Source organism: Clinocottus analis, unplaced genomic scaffold (genome assembly GCF_023055335.1).
Source record: "Clinocottus analis isolate CAN_PGR_092001 unplaced genomic scaffold, fCliAna1.0.p SCAF_23, whole genome shotgun sequence".
In the NCBI taxonomy this organism is placed as follows: domain Eukaryota; kingdom Metazoa; phylum Chordata; class Actinopteri; order Perciformes; family Cottidae; genus Clinocottus; species Clinocottus analis.
In genome coordinates this window covers 8712501-8735360 of record NW_027175965.1, presented here as the reverse complement: position 1 = coordinate 8735360, position 22860 = coordinate 8712501, and the positions used below count along the sequence as shown (strand labels likewise).

Genomic DNA, 22860 nt, shown 5'->3' with positions numbered 1-22860 from the left:
AAAGATGGTTTGTATCACGAACACAAAACAAAGTAACTTCAGCTAAAAGTAAAATATCAAATGCAGTGATGACCTGGGACAGCGGTCGGAGTGAGTTACCGTACCTTCAGTAGCAGTTCTATCATCTCAGGGTGGACCAGGCCATGAACAGACTCTCCGTTCATGTGGGTGATGAGGTCACCGGTGCGGAGACCCGCCTGGTGAGCTGGGCTGCCTTCCTCCACACTCTATTAAAAACAGCGCGTGAGGAGTTGATGTCGAGCGTTACATAACATTTTAAAACCTTCTCTTTTCTGTCAACAGAGTAAATAAGAAGCACTTTATAGACATGGAAACGTGACATTTAAAAAAACGCCCGAGGACTAGTTAAAAGCTGTGTGTTTTGTGAGACGGACACCACACCCACCGACACCATGTGATGCACCGTGTAGACATCGCTGTCGCCCATGTAGACCCGGATGGCCTTCAGCGTGAAGCCATACTTCTTCCCGGATGTGTGGATGACGATGGGAGGCCTCAGGCTGCAAGGGCTGAGCGACAGGTCGCGGCTGGGGGAGGAGTCACGGGACGACGGGTTGGAGGACAGAGAGCGCGGCGAGATGGGACTCGGCTGGAGGCCGCCGGGCAAGTCATCTGAAACCAACCGGTAAACATGATACAGAACAATCCACAACTTTCTGGCTCAAAAGGGAGGGTTTTTGAATCATGACCATATATATTAGAGATTTTAGTTACAGTTCAGTCAGTTCCGTAATTATTTTCTAAATATTTGGCCTGTTTTACGTACTTTCGATTGCAACTTAGTTGTGTTGATGATAACCATCTGTACCTGTAGTGATGATGAGGGACAAGGCTGAGATGGAGGCCGATTTGGGCACCTTCCCCCCACAGGGGAGCCTCTGTCTGTCCGGAGTCTCCAGCTGGTTACCGAAGCGTCGAGGGCCGGCCGGGTCCTTCGGGGACGAGTGTTTGGCCCCGGTGCTGTTGCTGCGGATCCTGATCCTCCGAAGGTTCGACACGACCACCTCAGCTGCAGGTAATATGATCGCCGTTAACGCCGCTCACACTTGTGATACATGTCGTGAACAGGAAAGGCCGGTGTGGATTTACCTTCGTCGTCGGTGGAGAGGGCGAAGCGGGGCATGGTCTCCAGGCTGTGGGTGCTGCTCATCACCAGAGGACTGGTGCTCCTCTCGGACTGGGAGGAGCTGGAGGAAGCCCGAGGGCGAAGGCTGCAAACAGTCAAAGACCAGTTCAGTGGGTAAATCAACACAAGAGATCACACGACACGGCACTGCGCCTCGGCTCCTCGCTTCTTTAACAAAGACGCAGGAGGACGCTGATTTGGCAGGCAACAAAGTGCTCAACAAAGAAGGAATCAACAAAACGTGTTACCTTGAAATGCTAAGAAAAAGCCGTGACAGATTAAAAGCAACCGGTGCCTACCTGGCCATGTGTCCCGCGTGTCTGCGGTCCGCGCTGCCCTCTGCTGGGCTCAGGGAGGAACTCAACCCTCCACTGTCCCCGCGGTCCTCCTTCTCCTCGCTGTGGCTGCGGTCGGAGGAGAAGCTCAAGTTGGAAGGTGTTGCCAGATGTTCGGTGCTGCTGTAAACCTGAAGAGGTTCAAACAGAAGAGAGGTTTTGAAACGGAGTGAAGCTTTGAGGAGCTTTCTAATTATGTAATGCACCGTCTGGCAGCACGAGAGACCCTTTTAATTTGCTCTCAAAAAAAAAAACCCTCTCAAAAGAAAATTGCTCTAAAAACAAAACAAGAATTTGCTAAAAAAAAAAAAAAACAATTGCGCAAAAAAAAAAAAACCTCTCAAAAAAAATTTCTCTCAAATCTGAAATTTGCTCTCAAAAAAAAGATCTCAAAAAGAAATTGACATTTTTTTAAGAGCATTTTTTTTTTTTTTTTTACAATTTTTTTTTGGGAGAGCATATTTTTTTTTTAAGCAAATTTGAGTTTTGAGAGCATTTTTTTTTTTTAGAGCAATTTTTTTATTGAGAGCAAAGATTTGAAAATAATTTACTTACAGAAAAGAAATTTGCTCGGGTAAAAAAAGACAAATCTACCTTCATACAATTCCATGTGAAATCAGAGAAATTCATGCAAACTAATGAGAAGTCACGCTGGAGAGAAGGGAGGCATGAGAGAACCAGAACTCGACCGTCAGAGACTCGACGCACAAAAGGAAACTTCCTCCTAGTCGCTTGAAGGAAACATTTTAAATACGCGTAGACGTATAGTTGGAAGTTAATTTCATCCTCAAAGGGATGACCAACACGTGGCGCTTACCTTGCTGAAGCGATGCGACCAGGAAGAAAACTGTCTGATTTCCAAGGAAGACTCTTCATCATTGGTTTCCTCGTCTTCGTCAGACGCCAAATGATGGTAACGCTCTGAACGAGCTGCAATAAGGAAGAGGAGAAGACGCTCAGATTGTCAGAGAAAAGCTTGGTCTGGAGAATCCATTTGTCGACTGTATAGAGGACTATGAATGCAGCGCTTTGCTGCGACACTCGTAGATGCAGTATTGTTGGTTTAATGTGGGGGAAACCCGACTCTCTGAGCCTGAAGTCAGGATGAGACTTACTGTCAAAGTAGCTGGTGTCGTCCTCGGCCTCCAGCTGAGGGATGAATTCAGCTTTCTGCCTCAGGAGTCCGTTCCAGTCCAAACCCAAGAAGAATAAGTGCTGTTTGACTTCTGAGGCTCCGCCTACACATGTCACAGCAAATCAAATATCAAGTTGCAAGAAATTGGGACTTCAATGACAATTAAGAGGCAACGTGTTTTAATAAACGGTCTAAAATAAATAAATAAAATATAAATGTGTAATATATATCCCAAAATCTAAGGTACATTATTAATTCTTATATGTATGTGCTTTATTAATACAATTGTATTTAGTAGAAAGTCCCCATTTCTATGTTCCTCCTGCTTTGTCTTAATGTAAAATATCCTAATTGTTTAATATCAGCTCGTATCAAACAGCATCAGGTGCTTCTTCATGCGTTAATCATGCGTAAACTGAGCCGTACCGGTTCCAAGTCGGTCTAGCGGACTCTGTCTGAGCAAGCGGGTGATCAGGTCCTGGGCTTCTAGCGGCACCGCGTCGTCTCCTTCTGGCCAAATGATGTCGTCTGCAAGAACAAACAGAAACGAGCGAGATAAATCACATGAAACCACAAACTTCTGATGCTGTCGCAATGAATGAAATGAAAGCCCAGTTTTTAGTACTTCAAACAGTCAACTGGCCCTAAATTATTTTCACATCTTGGCTTTTGAGAAAATCGACATTTGCAATAAAAAAAAGTATGCAATGATACAAAGTTGTGAATTTATATTTTTTTTATGACAAAATTAGAAAATAAGACCCTTATTTCTTCACAAAGTCTATCCCTATTTATTCTAATGATTGATTTCAGCACTCACCACTGACAACTTGTCCAAAAAGCTCTTCAGGAGTATCTCCGAAAAATGGAACGCAGCCCACCAGGAACTCGTAGAGGATGACGCCCATCGCCCACCAGTCCACCGGCTTGCCGTAGCCTTGCCTGAGGATCACCTCCGGGGCGATGTACTCCGGAGTGCCACACACCTGCACAAGCACACCAGCACAGGTGAGAAACAACTGCTTCCATAATCAGTGGAGCTCCTCATCTTACGTGGAAAACTACTTGTTCTTTTGAACCGGGTTCACCTGTTTGTCTATGAACTCTCTTGTGTCTTTCTCCATGTGACCCTCGTACAGATTGGTGGTCATGTTCATCAGCCCGATTTTAGACAGGCCAAAGTCCGTCAGCTTGATGTGGCCCATGGATGTAATTAATAAACTGTTGGCAGGAAAAAAGACAATCCATAATCAATAAGAGACATTTTTTCCCTGATTTAAGATAAGAGATAAAATAATCCTTTATTAGTCCCTCAGTGGGGAAATTACAGGATTACAGCAGCACTGCTCACAAGTAAATAAGATAAAAAAGGAGATGAATTAAAGTGCTCAGAGTGGTTCGTGTCCTTTACTTCTGAATATTTAACACATTCAATTAATTCTGCAAGCAAATGCAACAACCTGGATTGAAAGACCTTTCTAGGAATCTTATCACAGATCATGAGGTGGTTTAGTCAGTAAATTATGTTTAAAACAGTTAAACACAGACGCCTCCATCCTTGTTAAAACCCTACAACAGGAGTAAAGTTGTGTTCTCACTTGTCAGGTTTGAGATCCCGGTGCACAATACCGTAGTTGTGGAGGTACTCCAAGGCCAGGACTGTCTCGGCAAAGTACAACTGTGTCATCTCCACAGGCAGCGGGCCCATGTTCTTGAGCAGGTTGGCACAATCTCCACCTTCATGAAACAGAGAAAACATGGGCATTGTGATAATTTACATATTTGTGTTGCCTGGATTACTTCTTCATTATTTATAGTTCTACGTATATTATGTCTCTACCTTCCACGTACTCCATGACCATGCAGAGGTGACGCCGCGTCTCAAAAGAGCAGAACATGGAGACAACGAAGGGGTTCTCTGCAAAAGTCAGGATGTCTCGCTCCACAAAGGCTTGCTGGATCTGGTTCCTCAGGACCAGATTCTGACGATTTATCTTTTTCATCGCAAACCGTTGGCGGGTCTCCTTGTGACGGACCAGATACACGGCCCTGTCGAACACAACACCAGCCACATTAGACTCACGATTAACAGGAAAAAGGCTTCAAGAACACTTTAAGGGTTTTCTCATTGAAAACAAACACAGGGTTGAAGTTTGGGCCAATGTTCCTTTGGCTATTGGCAGATTCCAGAAGGGTAACTTTTACATCCGAATATTAGGATTCCCTTCATCTTATGCTAATTCAACCCACGAATGCATTAATAGGATATCTCTGCATGAAATTGCCTTTGTGAAGCGTGTTTAAACAACCATTCTAGCCAAAGAGTAAGACATTTGGCAAATATTGGCACTTTTCTCTGTGGGATTTTTATTTTACATTTCTCACTTGACTGTAATTTTAAAAGGCAATATTTTGGATGTTTGATCCAAAGCAGGAAATAGGTTTCTGATCACCAGACAATTATACATCATGACTGAAAACTAATGAACAATGTCACGAAAAAGAAAAGAAAACTTAAAAACGGCCCTTTGTTCTTACCCGTAAGCTCCGTTACTGATGAGTTTGATCGTTTCAAAATCGCTCTCAAACGGTTTCCTTCGAGTCGGCGTCAGCGTCTGTGGGGCTTTATTCTGAAGAGAGGAAGCAGAGATGTGATGCTCGTGGCTCTTTATGGGCTCGTTGACAATGCAACACAACAGAAGCAACACTTTTATTATGATGATGAGGATTGTTACAGTAAAGTTTATGTTCTGCATGCAGTCTGCTACGTAGATAGATAGATAGATGAATTTGGGGCAATATATATAATTTGCTGCAACAGTTTTCATCGCAATTTTAAGATCTACTCTCACCATAAACAAAAAAAAGAAAAAAAAACACTCAGATTTAAAAATACTTATGGTATCCTTTCACTTTAAAATAGGTCACAGAAAATCAGTGGTGGCTAAAAAACTATTTGGAACATATGGAAAAAGAATATATGGGTTTAATAATCTGAAATATATGAAATGCTGTCCACACCAACGGGTAGATGATCAAAGTGAAAGTGTACCTCCACATTAGCACCTGGTTCTCCTGCCACTGAAGGACTGGCATCATACTGCTCAAGCTCTAAAAACAGAGATACAGACAGGGTTCAATAGTTTAATATTACTGAAAAGAATCTTCAACGCTTCACACATAGTTAGGACACTTTCGGTGAACTGTTAAACATGTAAAAGTCGTCATTGTAAATGTTCTTTAGCGGCACAGGAACTGGTTTTTACTGTTTTTTTATGTTCCAGTAAAACTCACAAAAGTTCTCGAACTGAAAGAACCTGATTTTCTGGCTACGGGAGTGAACAAAGTGTAAGACTTCACGAGAACTCCTTTACCTTCCAGCGGGTCGCGCGTCAGACCCAGCTGGCTGATGATGTAGCGCGGGATGTCCGTCTTGATTCCCTGGCCGACCTTGGCGTGGCCCTCCGCCGCCTCCAGCAGGTGGTAAAACTCTTCCGGGTCAAACTCCTTTAAACAAAAGCGTCCGAGTCTCATTAGACCAACATGCGGACAGACTGAACTCAAAGCAGGTCTTGCAATGCTTTTCATTTAATAGTCATCCTGTTAGCTGAATGACAAATAATTATACTTATAATAATGTTTGTATCCAGAGTGTATGATTCAGAAGTTTAAATGAAAAAGAGGTTTTGTGCCACTAGATGAAGGTAATTTAAATAATCACAGGTTTGTCGACTGGTTGGGCCTCTCCCAGTTCAAACCGGACATCCATTTAATTTAGCTTCTCCAACAATCACTGGACAATGAAAAAGAAAACCCAGTTTAAAAACACTTGATATACTGGGTGTGTATTTAACTCCATCGCAGAGACAATACAGACTTGAGTGGTCGTTTAACATGCAGATAATTTTGGGTTCTTTCATTTTTTGCAAAGACAATGTCTAAATGACTTTTAGTTTATCCAAATAACTAAATGACAGTTTAATTTTGAGCATTTATCTACCGACTGAGAAGCATAAATCACGTTCAGTAATGTCGTCTTCCTTTTTAAAGAGAATTAAGGTCAGCAACTCATTTCAGTCATACTTTATTGTGAACTGACTTCTACTTGTTTGAGTCGCAGTAATCTTATTTTCAATTAAGGGGAGATTTTCTCTTCAGCTTACCAGACACTCCAGGAGCCGCGCTGGCCGTGAGATTATGATGAGGATCTTCCTCACCAGCTGGATGATGACGGTGACCTCCTCGCTTTCAGACTTCTCATAGGCCTGACAAACAGTACGGAAGAAGGGGAACGAGTTTGTCACAAAATACCCACGAGAGAGAGAACATAAATCTACAACAGATTCAAAATCATACTTTAAAATCAGAAAAAAAGCAAGCAGAGGTTAATAGATGGGATGTTGAAAAAGTTAAATAAAAGTTGGTGCCGTGTAAAACTTCACACACTCTTTAGTTCCTGCACAACTTGCTGCATTGTGGAATTAAATAACTTAATAATACATATTTGTAATATACAAAAAAGGGAATAGAGGTAAAAGACACAAGGAGCAAACAAATTTCAAGATGTGAGATTTAAAAGAAATTTAAAAAAGGCACAAATGCATCATGTAACATATATAATAAAATATTCACTAAGTCATTTGGCTATATTTGTATTTATGCTAATAAAACTGTTAAATAAATACAACAGGTTGTACAAAAGGGATCTAAACCACCTTTGTCTTTAGGCTTAGTGGTGTCAGTGGAAATGAATTGATCAAAGACCAGAAACACACTTTCCACCCTGATAAAAGATTGTAGCAGAAGCACCGCTCTGTTCTGAAACAGGAAATATAAAAAAACATTTTTTTAAACTGTGTGTTCAAAGCAGATGAAAACAGATGCCAGAAAAGCCCCAGAGGAGACATCACCTCATACCAAGAGGAAACATTAGAATAATAACTGGGTGGGAGTCTTCTAATGAAGCATCAGCGACCTTTCTTCAAGACTGAAGAGACAATGTGCGACTAGTGAAACAACGACTACATGGCGCGCTGTGGATGTGTGTCCAAGTCATGAGCATGTCCCACCTGGACCACGACAGCATCAATACTTCCCTCTCCTGTCTGTCGAACACAGTCAGCCCCAAAGTTAGCTTAGCGTAATGCAGCATGTAACTGCTTCCTGTCATTCCAAGAAGGAAAAAGTATTTTCTCTTCTTACAATAACTGTTTTCAAGATGTCGCTTTAGAAAGCAACCGCTGTGAAACTATCAGATAATAGAGTCACTGCTTTGTTCTCAACGCCGCCGCTCGCGCTTCACTCTCGAGCTCGAAGGGAAGAGGCCGACTTTGAACGCTGCGTTTGCAAAAAGAGTCGCTGCACAGAATCCCTTTAAGTACCGAACGGTGTGTTCTGGAGGTGGAGCTCGTCCACATTCATGTTCACGGGAAACAAACGGACGTGAATTCAGATAACTGGGAATGCATCGTAACGTGTTTTTTAAACAGAGCGGCTCGTCGCACAGCGTGAGCCTTGGGGGTTTGAGAGCGTGCACGGGAACAGACTCATCGGTTCAGCTGGAGGTGCGGTCGAGTCGGCCGTGCCTTCTGTCTGACGGCGAGCGGAGGAACAGGGGAAGAGGTTGCTATAGAAACTAACACAGATAAGATCTGTGACAAAAAGCACCTCTCACCATGACTGACAATTTCCACAAGCAGATCTTTTTTGCGTGCCTTTAGCCGTCAGACGGTTACTGAGTGACGGCCACGATTTCCCCTCCAATGAGCTCAATAAATCCCCCTTTTAAAATCTTCATCACGCCCGAGTGTTCAGAGATGAAGAGTTAATGAGTAGCAGCTCATCAGCTGATGCTTAAAGCTGGAGCGTAGAATTTAAGTACAAAACTACATCAACTACACGATTACTTCATCAGACCCAAAGCCAGACATTTCCCCCCCCGCCCCACCTCGTGAAGCAGCTTCTCCAGCTTCTCCTGCAGCTCAGCGAAGTAGCGGGAGGTAACCAGGCCCGTCTGGGACTTGTCCAGACAGTCTCGAACCAGCTCCACCAACTGGTGCTGGATGAAGCCCAGCACCCCGTCGGCCAGTGGGAGGGAGCTGTCAGGAGAGCAGTGAGTGATGATCTCAAACAAGCGCTCCTCCATCTGGGCTGTGGCCTGCAGGGAGGAGAAGCACATGAACACACAGTTCAGGCAATTAAAAAAAAAGGACCAGTACTAAAGACTGCTGGATTATTAACTGAAATTCAACATTCGAAATAGGCTTCTGCTGAGCATTGTTGCTTTCAAAATACTCTGATTTTACTCGCACTTCAGTTTATCTTTTCAGGCGGATTTACAATCCAACTTTGTTTTGTTAAGGTGTGAGTGTACAATGTCTTTGCTACACAAATGTCCAAGAGTGTTATTGTGCGTTACCTTTGGAAAACGTTCTCTGTAAACATGGTTCATCATGACGATCTCATTATCGAAGGAGACACTTGATCGCCCCGGGCTGCAACGGAAACAAGACAACATATATATATATTTTAAATTGAAGAACAAATACAACTGTCCACTAAGCTGTGATGTCGTGTGAAAGGGGTCAACAAGGCCATCAGAGTCATCTAGAGACAATGAAAAGTCCATTCAGTTCAGCACCCAAACACACACACACACACACCCACCCACCCACACACACACTCTAAAATCCCCAAATTTCGGTTTGACTGAAAGAAGTTGTTTGAGGTCAACATCGACACTTACATTTCATTTCTTAACCTGCCAAAAACACGACGTTTGATTCAGCTGCTCTCAAGGTGGGTAAGCTACAACCGGAGTGGATTTCAATGTCAGTTTCTAATGTTTCTACGCCAGCAGCAGGTTTCTTCTGGGCAAACAGTGTGAATCATCAACATCCCTCAATTAGTCATTTACTGCAACGCCGCTTCAGTATTTAGGCCGATGAGACGGGTGTATTAAAAAAAAAAACCTTGCTTGATGAAGCATCGCACAGAACAGATGGTGGGAAAACCTATCACATGCAAACAGGCTCCATAAGCCATTTTCTTATGAAAAGACACCTCTGTTAGACTGGATGGCTGCTGCCCAACACACACTGCTGCAGCTCGCCGTGGCGCTCTGCATCAGCCCCCCTAAAACCCGCCCCCGCCCCTCGACTACAGTTCAGCCGCTAGTTCCCCGAGGCGCTCTGTTAGCTAGCATGCCCACGCAGCGCACACCATGGTGCCAGAACACAGCGCACTCAAGGCATCGCACAAACAGCACAGAGCAGAGCCAACAGACAAAAGTTGTCAAAAGCACACAGCTCGGCAGTCAGATCTCAGATCTCCGACGGCCAACCGGCATGCGTAATTTATCAGGAGGCACTTCAGACGCCAAATGCCGTGTTTGCTTGTGGATTTTTTCCATTGTCATGCTGAAGAACAGACATGTTGCCATCTAACCCAAATGACACCAAGGACCTCATAAACAGTGCAAAACTGTGCAAAAATGTAAATGTAAAATGTTGTTTTCTGCAACAAAGAGGAAGTAAATATATCAGGAAGGATCACTGCATTTAATCTGTGTAAAAGATTATTTGTATTAGTTTAATGATGGGCCAAGGCAATATAAAACAGATGCATAGACATGCTTCAGAATCGGTGGTAAAACAAGTGTTTTTTTCTACTTTTTGGTCAACACAAATGGACTCGTTCCATCGCGAGGTGAAATCGGGATCAGCTACCTGAGGCTCCGAGAGCGAGGTCGTATGAGGGTCGAGGGCCGCCCGTCCTCGTCGGTCATGCTGTCTGTGCTGCGGAAGTGTTTGAAGAGGAAGTGCAGCTCATCTGGAGTCGGCTGGTAGGGAAGCTGGTGGAGGCGCTCCTGGGAGGACGAGGAGGACTGCAGGAGACAAGACAAGGATCCACTCGTTGAGAAAATGTATTTCATTTCTACATTCAACAGGTTCAAAGCTTCACCTTCATCATTCATAGAGTAGTTGAACTGAACAACTCTCCGGACAATAAATAAAGCATTTCTTTCCAATAACGATGGGAACGATCATGAGGCTAAACAAGTCATTCTTAAATGTGTCCTGAGGCCTGTAGTGAACTCTTTCAGACCGGACGTGGTGTATGTTGCCAGCACTCTGTTAAACTTTGAGGCCCATGCGTCCAGAACAAGAGACCGAGCGGGACGGCATCTGTGAAGTCTCCTTCCAGTGCCTCAGTACAAAGAGGGCAGTGAGGGCCCCTGAAGAGCCCCATTGTCCCCACTGACGTCTGGGGCAGCCGGCGGGTCGAGCCTATAAACGTCTGTACAATAGCTGCACATGGCGGACTTTCAACCACCGACCGAACACACTCCCCACAATGCAAACGGCTCATTTAAATGTAAAAATCTGGTCTGAAAAACCTGTATATTTTGACATATTTCCTCTCAAAAAGCATAAAGTAATTCAGAAGACGAGCTTTTCAAAGTACTAAACAAAACAATGAGATTTAAGGCCAAGTTCACGTATACTTTTTTTTAAAGAAAAAGCTCTGTAAATGTGACAAACACATGTTGTGGAGTCATAAAATATGACTTAAAGTATCTGCGAGGGAAAAAACACACTCCACTTCATCTCCTCATTGACATGCACACACACAGACTGTGAGCGATACTTGTAACATCGAGTTCCACAGACTGAGAAAATGACTAATTCAAGCAGATGATGGAGGAAAACAATTAGCGGTTTGTCATGGCGGACTTGGCGTCCGCGGCCTCTTATTGCATAAACGATCGTGCCGTTCAGACCGAGCGAAGTGTGAGAAATCGCCCGGGCCGTCCAGCGTCCAGGGGAGGCCGGTGACTTGTTTTAGGGGGATGACTTACCGAGACAGTGGAGCTGGGCGGGTTGGTGCCGTAGCCCGAGGAGGGGAGGGATGCCAGGGACCATCTCCGGCCCTCCGCTCTGATGGAGACAGACATGCATGTTACGTAAGCCTCGGCAGCATTGGCATTAGTTCGCATTTCATATGTGAAAACACACATTACATAACAGGCGACAGAGGAGTCCTCCGACTACAAGAACGTGGAATGAAAGTCCTTTTATCCAAATAATATACACAACAGGATTTGGTGTCCTCATTTTGATTCAAAGCAGCTCTTAAAGCGAGCGATACCTTCACATAAAAAGGAGACATTTTGCAGGAGAAACAATATTTAAACACAGGCTTTAAAAGCCGACAGACAGAGTGAAAGAATATTAAAGTAATCTACCTGTCGGCGCGAGCAAAGTGACTGAGATCACAACAGCAACAAAGAGAAAAGAGAAAAAGCAAAAAGTGAGTTTTGGGAATCTTGCGCAAGTGATCCTGTGACCTCTGGCATTCTGCTGAGGGATTAGAACTGACAATGTTGCCCTCCTTGCCAGTTTTCATTTGCCCAGATACAAGCCAGCCAGCGAGCACACTAAATTAATTTGAGGATGTAGTTTACATAACGGTGACGAATCTCGACTTGAAAGCTTCACGAAAGAAAGAATCTTCTTTCCGGTTTGGATTTAGCAACAGCAAACAATAAACAACACGACAAAAGTGAAGTGAAAAAAACAGCTAAAGGTTATGTGTTATCACGTTTGGCATGTTGTTTGCAGGCAGAAGAAACGATGATGTTATTTCACAAAGCGCAGTATCCAATGTAAACTTTAGTATTGTAGAAGATTAATTAAATAAAACAATGGAGGAAGAAAGAAAATACTGTTATGTTTGATGTAAATATTAGTGTTTCTTGTTGTCTGAGAGACTACAAGCTACGGTCAAAACCTAACCATAACTCTACTTATTCATTAATTTGAAAAAGAAAACATGTAAAATGATCAAATGTAAACAAATTACTGGAAAACATTTGCCTTTTGTTTTAGCAGGGAATCCAAATAAAGTATAAATGTAATACATTTATTCATCATTTCAAGACGACAAACTCTGAATTAAGGCTTAAAAAAAGGGAACTGCATCTTAACCGTTCACACAATGACCTATTAATATTATTTCTTTGAGTTCAGTTTGGTTGTAAATATCAAATTAAGGAAGTTTGTGGGCAAAATGTTCTTATTTTCTCAGCACAATAATCTCGTTTCCATGTGGAATTAGACATGAATGCATTAGTATGTTCTCAGATAGGACCGAATGTTTCTTGTAAAGATTAAAAGGTTAGTTTCCTCTGACGGTGCGCTGGTCTGTGATGCGCTTCACGCCGTTTCCCCCCCAGAGGTGTCGTTTCTCTCTCTCTTGTTCCTATCGTACTTTAGGACAAAGCACCTGAACCGCTCATGAGTTTTTAACAACTGTTCCCGAGTGTCTTCAAGGTGCCGTCTCGCTTTGTAGGCCACACACACACACACACACACACGCCTGGAGCGAGACGAGCCTGTTTCCATGGGAAACAGGTTGAAGGATGCGAGCAGGGCTTCGGGGGTACCCGCTACCTAACGGCACTCATCCTGCTGAGGAGGAGACGGCTGGAAGGAGAAGACCTGGCAGACGGAGGAAGGTGTGAGCGCTGCAGGCTGAGTCAGCCTCCGTGCTGCTGTTTCTCTGCATCTGCCAGACTGTCTGCGTCTGTCCCGGCACGCACCACCAACAGGAAGTCAGATCATTTAAACGTGTATGTGGTGCAATGAGGGTTCAATGGTTTGTGAGCCAGAGTTACATTGGAATCAAATCGGACGGTAGTTTCTTTAATTTTAACAACTCGAAACAGGATTTTGATTTTTTTTTTAAAACAACTCCGGAAATGGTGTCTGTGCCCTAAAGATGGATTTTGGCAGGGTTACCAAATGAATAAATGACTAAATGGCAGCTAGTATTTCCATGATGTTTTCACTCTCTCATACAAGAACAATTTAGGGTAAAAAAAAAAGTGCTGCTGTTGGAAAAAATGTCAATTTAAGTATTCTGCAAAACATAAAGTCTTCAATCTTCTCGTTCTGTAATGCAACGCTTTATTTTATGCAGTGTCCCCAAATGTAAAAAAAATATATATATTTTTATAGGGCAAGTATAACCATTGTATAGAAGTCTCTTGGAAACACTGACATTGATATATTTCCAAATAATAATTATGTACATACATTTGCTTCTGCAGCATAACCAAGAGAAATCACAGCAGGTCTGCTGATCTTGCAAACAAATGTAATTTCTCCGCAGGCCTACTATTTAACATTTTTTATATAGAAATAACAAATCAATCTGTTCTTGAACTAACATATTTATTTAAAGTGTTTTTAACTGATTGCATGGGAAAAAAAGTCACACGATTATTTTGATGCCAAGCACCCCCTCTTTTTTGAGATTCCCAAATGACAAAAACACATATATAATATATAAATATATATTGCTCCCGAGGGGACATAATTCAAGCGAATAGTGCTGACGTACCTTCGGGCAAATGGGAAGTTGAGGCAGGCGCTGGTGGACACATTTCGGGGGCTGTCCAGAGGGCTGCTCGCAGCTGAAACAAGCAAAAGACAAAGTTACTTCCGGTACTATTCATAACTGTAATTACAAACTTGTGAAAATAGAGAAAAGAAAAAACACACGGGGGAAAGTTTGTGGAAAGGATGACATCATTGCCTCTGCAGGAACCCTCAATTACTGCAGAACCGGGCGGCATTAGCCAGCACCCGAAAACCGACTTAATTCAGGGCGAAGCCGAGTCCAGTTTGGTCTCACCAGAGTCTGGATGTCTGGGTGTACTGGAGGCTGTGGTTCCTTTACATGCAAGTGGTTGAGTAGTACCAATTACAACACAAGAGAGACCTAATTAGAGCCCGACTGCACTCTGTGATTAGATAAGCCTCGGCTCGATTGAGTTCAAAAGGGAGCACATCCACACGCCGCTGGTATGAGGAGCTCTTGAGCAAAACTCTTTTCATAGAGTGCAGCTGCTTCATGGCATTACGGGTTGTGAACTTTCGGTGCTATTGTTGATCCAGAAAGCTAAAGACAACAACTATTTAGACACTCAACTATCCTAATGTTTTGTGTACTTATATTTCTTCAATCCGATATGAATCCTGAACATCTCCAAGTCGAAATTGATGAGCTAAAAATAAAGTTTTAAACAGTTTGCTTTGGCGACGGTTGACGGCAGACGGTTGGTCCAGATGTTCTGCAGAGGCCCAAAAGCAAATCGCCAAGAAAAAAAAGCTGTCAGATTGGTTTTCCCAACAACCACCTGCTGCACTGACGGCTCAGTGTGGCTAAGTAAATGCAAAGAAATGCTTCGGAGTATTTTATCTTTGATGTACACTTGCTTCAACGTGACTGTGTGTTGCTATATGACACCGTCACCAAAGTGGAGCCAGCGCCAACACTAACTCATGTTGGGGCTCGTGGTGTCTAAAGGACTCCAGGGTTTTAAGTAGATCTTACCCGTGTGGAGCGACAGCGGGGAGAGCGGACGGGACAGCGTGGGCGACGGCGTCCCGACACCGAGACTCTTCCTGTTGCTGCTGCGGCAGCTGGAGCACAAACAAGGAAGGAAAAGAAGAAGAAGAGACGTCAGTACTGACGGCCAGTCTCATCACACAACACTCATCATCTGCAGCTCTCATCATCACACCTTGGATGAAAATGTCTTAGTAGTAGTTTTCATGCCCTGTGAGACGGTTTAATCTGTTCGAACGCCACAATTTCAACAATTAAAAAAAAGAAAATACATTCTGGAGATTGCTCAACAGCCTCCCATTGGACACAAAGCTAAACCAAGCTATGCAGGTCCATGAACATGTTTCTGTCTGGCTAATTTGCCGTTTGGGTTGCAGTGTTTCGGTTGAATTAATTATCTCTTCACTAAACCTTGTGCACAACAATATGACCCCATTTTTCCATCACCACTTTTCACAGATTTCTAATAAACGTTATAATTTTCTTTACCTCTAAGTTGATATTTACAAACAAAAAACTTAAGAGCACTGTGTCAATGCTAAGATGTTAGCATTGATAAATGGAAAATAACCTGGTGTGTTCCTTTAAGGCGAGTGTACCCGGTGATCATTTTATCCACCTATAATTACACGTTTGACTCATACAATTGTTCAGCTTGTATTTATATCTAAGTGCGTGTTTGTGTGCTTATTGAGCAGCAGACTGAGGACACAGAAGACTTTGTATGACTGAGGGCAGATTAAGAAGAGACGTTGGTCTGTGAAGTGGAACTAAATTAGCTGGATCACCAAAACACATCCGCGTTTGTGTGCCAACCAGGAAATAAGTGTGGATGTCCAGTTTGCAATCATCATACAAATATTCCCATAAAAACACTTTATCATTTAGAAATTCCTTAAAAAAATGTATGTGGTTTTAATTTGGTTTACTTGCACTTCATTTTACTATATTTTAGTTTGTTGTCAGAAGCCTAATTTTGTTGAGGACTACTTATCGTTTGAAGAAAGACATTTTCCACGACATGAAAGACGTTTAACCAGAGTAGACCAAAGAGACATTATGCCTCACAAAAAAAGCCAAGAGATTAAGATCATATTTGCTTAATTTCAGTTCAATTATAATTTAGAATCATTATTAAACTGGATTATCACGGGTGTGTTCGCAGACCTCTCTCGTGCACTGCTGATGAAATTGTAGCAGGGAGACAGGTCTTTAAAAGACGACGGACCGGTTTACCTTCAGATGGCCACGCCGAGTAAACAAGGGTGTGAGTGGTGATTAACTTCTACTGGCAGCCACAATATATTGCATTTTAGAAAGACAACTATCAATAGCGTTTTCTTGACTTTCTCAATCAAATCTTTGTTTTTTTAATTCGTTGATTTTGTTTGTTCAATAAAAAAAACACAGTTGATGTTTAGAAATGTCTCATTTTAGCTCAACAGCCCAGAACTGAAAGATATTCAGTTCACTATATTTGAAACTGTTAATCAATTTAAGCTCTACTCAACTAATGGTTTAGGTTAGTGGTTTGCAGTTAGTGCTGTGCTTCATAAAGACAGCTTGCTACTCTTCTTCTTTTTCTTGACATAAGAAACTTGGTTGTACACTTGGCCTGCGACATGGACCCCAGAAGAGTGAGACCGTTTTGGACTGGTACTCAAATATGTCCCATAAATTAGCACCTTCAGCGACACGCTACGGTCCAGTTGGTCGAGCTCATCTCAGTTATCAACCGCGAGCAGAAAAAAGGTTTCTGAAAATCCTTTGAACACTTGCAATTTCTGCAGTTACTAAAAAAAAAAAGCAACACTTCATGGTCTCGTACAGACGGGGCTTGTGATACTTAGCAAGACGAACCGAGATTTCTTTGTTTCTGCCCACTGAGGTTTCACTCCACTGAGGACATTATTTCTGCCTTCAGAGCAGCTCTGCCTTGAGAGAGATGTTTATGTAACTAAAACTCTAATCTGCAGGCAAAATGCATGACACACCAGCATGGCCATGTCAGCTGAAGACGGAAAACTGACTGAGAGCCAAAAATACAAAGAGAAAACCTCTCGTCAACAGACTCCAGGCTGAAGGTGCACCGACAGCAGCTGCAGGACCAGCTTGAGCTACAGATGTCCGTGTGTGTCCGTGTGTGTGTGTGTGTGTGTGTGTGTGTGTGTGTGTGTGTGTGTGTGTAAAGGGCGGGAGGGACTGTTAAATAATCCTGTGGTCCTGAAAAGAGGGGGCAAATTTTGACCAATGCCATTCAAAGCATCAATTTAGCCAATTTTACTGTGACAACGGTTCACAATAGAGCTGAAATTATTCATAATTTATGAATCGCTTCTGTCATCATCTAAGCACAAATGCCCCACGTTGTCTAGTTTCAGCTTCTCAGATATTTGCTGTTATCATATATTGAATCTACTTCAGTTTTGGATGGCCTGATGGACAAAACAACTTCAACTCAGAATAAATTGGTTTCAGCCATAGAAATATTGCACATTTGCAATCTCCAGCTTCAAAACGTGTGAGGATGTGCCATTTTTTAATCAGATTTATATGAATTTAAAATAAATATCTTGAGGGATTTGATACAACAAGCTACCTGAACAATGTGTATGGCCTTGAGCTCTGTGAGATTGTCATTTCTGACATTGTATAGACTATTAACCAAAGGGATAACAGATAGAATAATCAATAATAGGCTGCCCTTGGTCACAACTAATGAAGAACATCATCTGCTTCGTGTCTATGATCAGTTCATTCATCAGTGTTGATGCCTCTATCAGACAGTAAACAGCTGCAGGTTTTATCTCCATTCATCTAACAGTAAACAAGGAAAACATTTAACTCAGCCCTGCACCCAGCAACCATCCTCACACAGATATTAACCAGCAAAAGAAACACAAAAAGTGAAAATATGGGCTTTACTTCCTTAAAAAAAAAGTCCCTGTTGCGTCTTTATACAACTTTCTGAGACAGTGAGTCCATACACACAGTGTTTGGCTTCACCCAAAATGGACTTTATAGATCAGCTGTAATGAAAACTACATCCAATCCAGCAAAGAAAAGCAGAGGCTATGTCTGGTCGCCTTTGAGGAGATTCAAAGCAAAAAAAAAAACGAGGCAAAACGAGGCTAAAACAGCCAACGAGCATCCATCTCAAGTGAAGTTATTTCCCGGACAAAAGCTGCGAATCAACACCAACTCCTGATGAACCAACGGGATTAACAGGGAGGAGAGCGAGCTAACGTTAGCTTCTGTTTTTAACATCACGTCCCCGTGAAAACATCCCCCTTTAAACCCGCCGATGCAGTGATACACGACAGCATTTTAACACAACAATAACCCGTTAAACTAGCTTGCGTTTAACCGCCGCATCCCAACACTCTCTGGTACCTTTTTGAGCGCTTCAGCAGAGCTCCGGGAAGAAAATGGGACTTGTTCTGGTTTGGCACCGCGGACCACTGACTCGGATCCGACATGCTGGAGAAGGGGTTTCTCGCATTTAAAACCCCAGTTTCACAGTGAATAGTAGTTTTTTAAGACAACCGAAGCTGTGGTTTAGCTATGTGAAACCCGCTGCCTCGCTGCTGCTGCTGCTCCGCTGCCCACCATCGTCCTCTATCCTCGGCGGTTCCTATTGTATTCAGCCTGCCTCGTGGAGCTGCCGTTACACGCAACGGTCGGCTCCTCGGTCCTGTCCCCGACACATTGCCTCCTCGACGCAGGTTTGTTTTGTGTTGGACCATTCACACGGACACACACTCACACACAGCGGCAGCAACACACTTAAGTTTGCCCAAAGCACGCGCGCTGTTGGTTGCTTGTGTTTCTGTATGAGCGAACTGGAGCCCAATGATGCGTTCAAGTGCTGCTCGTTCCTCAGCGTGCTGCGAAAGTTTAGGACAGCAACTAACCCTTTTTTTTTTGTCAAACAAATGTCTCGTCACAATTTTGCCGTGTAAAAAGTCCCACACAATGCTCTTGGTTACACGAGTCTAGTATATTTTATTACATTTAGCTTAACTGTTTGGTTTGAAAAGGTTTTAAGATCAATCTACCATTCGGAACATTTTTCCATCATGGCGAAAGCAATCTTAATTTACAGTAGGTTATGACGTTAGGACAGGGCATTTCTAGGTGAGCCTAGCCCACAAGCTGTGATGTAATGTTTGGTTGTGCAACCTGCAGAGCAATTTGTAAAAAAATAAATAAAATACAGAAGTCAGAGCCATTGCATTACAAACAGTCTTTACGTTTACTTCTTTAGTTACTCATGTGCATTCATCCATGGGTGTAAATTTCCTACAGAACATGAACGCAGCTTAAGATGTTGTTGGGTTATACCATGAGGCGTCACTCAGAGGGAGGGTCGTGGCCAAACTTGTAAACAGTGGTACATTCCAATGCACATGGTACCTCTGGTGGTCATGAAGCCTATTTATACCCAGTGTGTCAGTACTTAAATTTCATTCTATATCAGAGCAAAAACATGCTGTTAGTGAAATGCTGTATCTGCAGAAGCATTTTCAATCAAAAGATGTTTGCTTTTATTTATTTGACTGAAACTCTAATTATACAAATGGTTGGTTGCTCTGCAAGCATTTGATAGAATAGAGTTCAAGTCTCTCACTTTTAAAATGACGTACATATCACAAAAGTGTTATGAACCGTATGTGTGATTGGTTTGATGATTATTATCTCCCACCCTATCATCATGTATTTAATCTTGTCGTAACAGACAGTCCAGCTTTTCTTTTGGCGAGGCCTTGACTATTGAGGTGCATTTTAAGTGTTTTGGTTTACTCTCATTTTGCAAACATGCAGCTCATTAAATTTTAAACCCAGATTTAATTGAGTACTTGTGTTCATTTCTCACTTTGATCACTGAAAGTCCCTCTTGTAGTTTCCTTTAATGGCTCCCCATCAAATGTAGAATTCAGTTAAACATTCTCCTTACATCTCCAGGGTCAGGTGGTTATGTCTTTTTTAAGTCGCCATGAATACCGAAAGTGTATTTTATGCTTCAAACTCCCAAAACCCTTAATATGAGTCTTGCACCAAATACCATTTGTGTCATCTCTGTATTGATGCCATCAAGAGGTTTATTACCAGAATAAAAAGGTTGATGCCAGAAAACAATTTACTTGCATAGAAATATAAAATCTGATGCAAAAGAATAAACATGAGGTCTCCAATGCAAAAAGCGGTGAAGAATGACGCCAAAAAATGTGCAATCAAAATACTAAAAACTGAGTTTTGTGAAGGATTTCATGTTTATCTCATTAGATTTCTGTAGTTCCACCAAATATTTGCTGATATTTCAAGCGAGAAAATGGGATTCATTACTGTACAGTGTGTGGTGTGACACCCCAGCACTGCTCACACATCCAGAAACATGCTGGATGCAGCCGCCTCTGTTTGCAGTGTTGCCTTCCTCCACAGCACCCAGCACCGTTGCCAAGCAACCTACATAGACTTAGAGACAACTAATAAATAATGGGTCTTCACCGGTGAAACAGAGACACCTTTATATAGCAAAGAACAACTCAGACGTATTGCATATTGCATTTATCTCCAGATTAATTCCGTTTACGTTCCACAATATGCATGAAGTGATTCCGTTTCATCTTTAATTAGAAAACCACACAGAGCGAAAAACACCAGGGTTAGCTTTTAATTTCACTGCTGTTGTTAAAATGTGTTAATGTCAGTGAAGTTAACGCTACAATCCCACCACACGGTTCATTTAGGAGCCGTGCTGGAGCTTGAGATCAGAGCACACTGTGTTCCTCAGCAGATGCAGTTTGACGCAGCGGTCATATGTTCAAAAGACAAGATCTTGTGACAGGGTTGAAAGCACGAGGGTCAATAATTCATCTTCAATCTTTTGATGTTTTACCAAATAACTTGATAATAATAACCACATATTATTTTGTAAGCAACAGCAATGATTTATGGGACTAAAGTCTCATTAATGTCCTCCATTTCTCCTGACATTACAAATAATGTCAGGATTAAGCCAAAGAGCTATCTGTGTCTATAAGAAATGCAGCTGCTCGGCTTTTAACTACTCTAAAAATATCATATCTCCATTAGTTAACAGTCCGTTTAAGAATATATTTTAAGATTTGCCTTCATGGTTCAGCCCATGACTTTTGGCTTTGTATTTAGGTTTTACCTACACAGACAATCCTTGTTATGTGGATCAATTAATTGTTGGTTGTATAACTTTTCCTCAATTGAATAGTTTAGGAAAGACTTTAGAAAAAAAAGGCACTTAACATCTGTCTGTGTCGCTTACCTCCAGGGATGAAGGGTCTGTAAGGGGCTGCAGGGGCTGCAGGGGCTGCATGGGCTCAGGAGAGTGGGGCTCTGGCACGTAGGAGACAAACTGTAAGGCAAGACATGTTTGCATGGATTAGTGCGCTGACTCAGCACCTCAGCACTTTGGTGTCTGTCAGCAGCGGAGCTTCGGTTCAGGGTCAGAGGTCAGAGGTCATTGCCTGCCTCTTGTTGGCAGACACTAGCAGCCAATGGTGACAGACACTCATCGGCTGTGCTGATGCTGCGGCCTGTCTGTTAGCATGCTTTGTTACAGGCTGGTTGGACCGCCGGGTGCATCTGATTTGTCGGCTTGGAACCTCTCCTGACCTTTTACGCCACAGGAAGTTGGCGGCTCGGTGTCAACACACCAGAAGGACATCTAATGCAACCTTTAACAGTGTTTTCGGGAGTGTCTGACATCTGGCAACCCACTACATGTTACGATATTGGAGGCTTGACTTCAGCTCCCCGAGAACAACACGCATAGGGTGACCCCTGCAGAAAATATGTATTGCTACCAGTTCACATCTTAATGCTCTATCTCTGCATCTCTATATGCATGCTCAGCCACCCTAGTCTATGCTGACCCAGCGCAGAAGCTATTTTCTATTGATTTTTCCTGCTCAGATGTAAGCTCTGCCTTGTGGGCTCCACAGTGCTGCTATTGTCTCAGTGCCGCAGAGGCTTCTCGGTGCTAAACGCAGCAGCACCAAAAGCACTAATGAATGTGTTGTCATAGTAATGCAGGGAGGACGGTATGAACAACAACTCCTCGCACAAAGACTCCTTACTCTGTAGTGTCGGCTCATAATTAGAAAACACATGCAACTCATTACGATGTGTCTCTCTCTCAGACCCTTAAATCAAAGCGTTCGACGGCGCTCGAGTGAGTAATCGTCCATCATTTCCATTTTATCAGCGCTTCCTCGACGCTCCTGTCCAGAGTGTGAACTGACGGGAAAATTTCTGAATCATTGGTGACAGTCACACTGCATTTCTGACTCGCAAAGATGCTCAGGTTGTACAGGTAGATTTTGAAATGAAGTGCAGTTTACGGCCAAAATAACAGACATGGTAAGAACATTTGGAATTGTATTCAGAAGTATCATCAAATTGCAAGATATTGTAGTCTTGTTGTTGCACAACGAGTAAAATACTTAACTTCTAAATGCTTTAAGACATCTTTACAAAGTACATCTTGAACAAAGTTGATTGTGTTCCTGAATACTTGCAAAGCACAATTTTCCGTCGTAATAGTCTGAATTCAACAGTTGCGAGCCGTGCTTATTGTTTTTTGCACCGCTGGTGGCGAAGCAACTCATCCTAAACATCAAGCATTTCAAGCAGATGTGTGTCTGGACTAATGCGAGCATCAACAGACACCAATGAAACTCCGTGGAGCTCCTCCCTGCTCGCCGAGCGTGAATCCTCCTCTGTATCTCTGCGCGGGAGCAGCTACAAGAGCCTGAAGATGAAATTGAAGGAATAACAGCGCTCGCTTT

The 22860-nt window shown here is 42.7% G+C and overlaps 1 protein-coding gene across 3 annotated transcripts in view; it reads right to left on the bottom strand.

The window, feature by feature from the left end:
- The window catches only part of mast3b (microtubule associated serine/threonine kinase 3b), a 29049-nt gene that overhangs the window by 4727 nt on the left and 1462 nt on the right, over positions 1–22860 (bottom strand). The window contains exons 2-25 of one of the 3 annotated variants that reach the window (XM_068589489.1): positions 21336–21425; positions 15020–15108; positions 14024–14096; positions 11865–11885; positions 11478–11556; positions 10345–10502; positions 9036–9111; positions 8565–8774; positions 6781–6882; positions 5992–6124; positions 5670–5728; positions 5156–5247; positions 4458–4666; positions 4216–4354; positions 3706–3838; positions 3438–3603; positions 3044–3145; positions 2598–2720; positions 2300–2412; positions 1447–1613; positions 1111–1232; positions 830–1030; positions 407–633; positions 105–227 (exon numbers count right to left, since the gene is read on the bottom strand). In XM_068589489.1, the coding sequence (XP_068445590.1) occupies positions 105–227; positions 407–633; positions 830–1030; positions 1111–1232; positions 1447–1613; positions 2300–2412; positions 2598–2720; positions 3044–3145; positions 3438–3603; positions 3706–3838; positions 4216–4354; positions 4458–4666; positions 5156–5247; positions 5670–5728; positions 5992–6124; positions 6781–6882; positions 8565–8774; positions 9036–9111; positions 10345–10502; positions 11478–11556; positions 11865–11885; positions 14024–14096; positions 15020–15108; positions 21336–21425 (3007 nt within the window). Of the gene's footprint in view, positions 1–104; positions 228–406; positions 634–829; positions 1031–1110; positions 1233–1446; positions 1614–2299; positions 2413–2597; positions 2721–3043; positions 3146–3437; positions 3604–3705; positions 3839–4215; positions 4355–4457; positions 4667–5155; positions 5248–5669; positions 5729–5991; positions 6125–6780; positions 6883–8564; positions 8775–9035; positions 9112–10344; positions 10503–11477; positions 11557–11864; positions 11886–14023; positions 14097–15019; positions 15109–18427; positions 18865–21335; positions 21426–22860 lie in introns of those variants that run through there. The other 2 variants (XM_068589491.1, XM_068589490.1) reach the window with 2 other exon arrangements.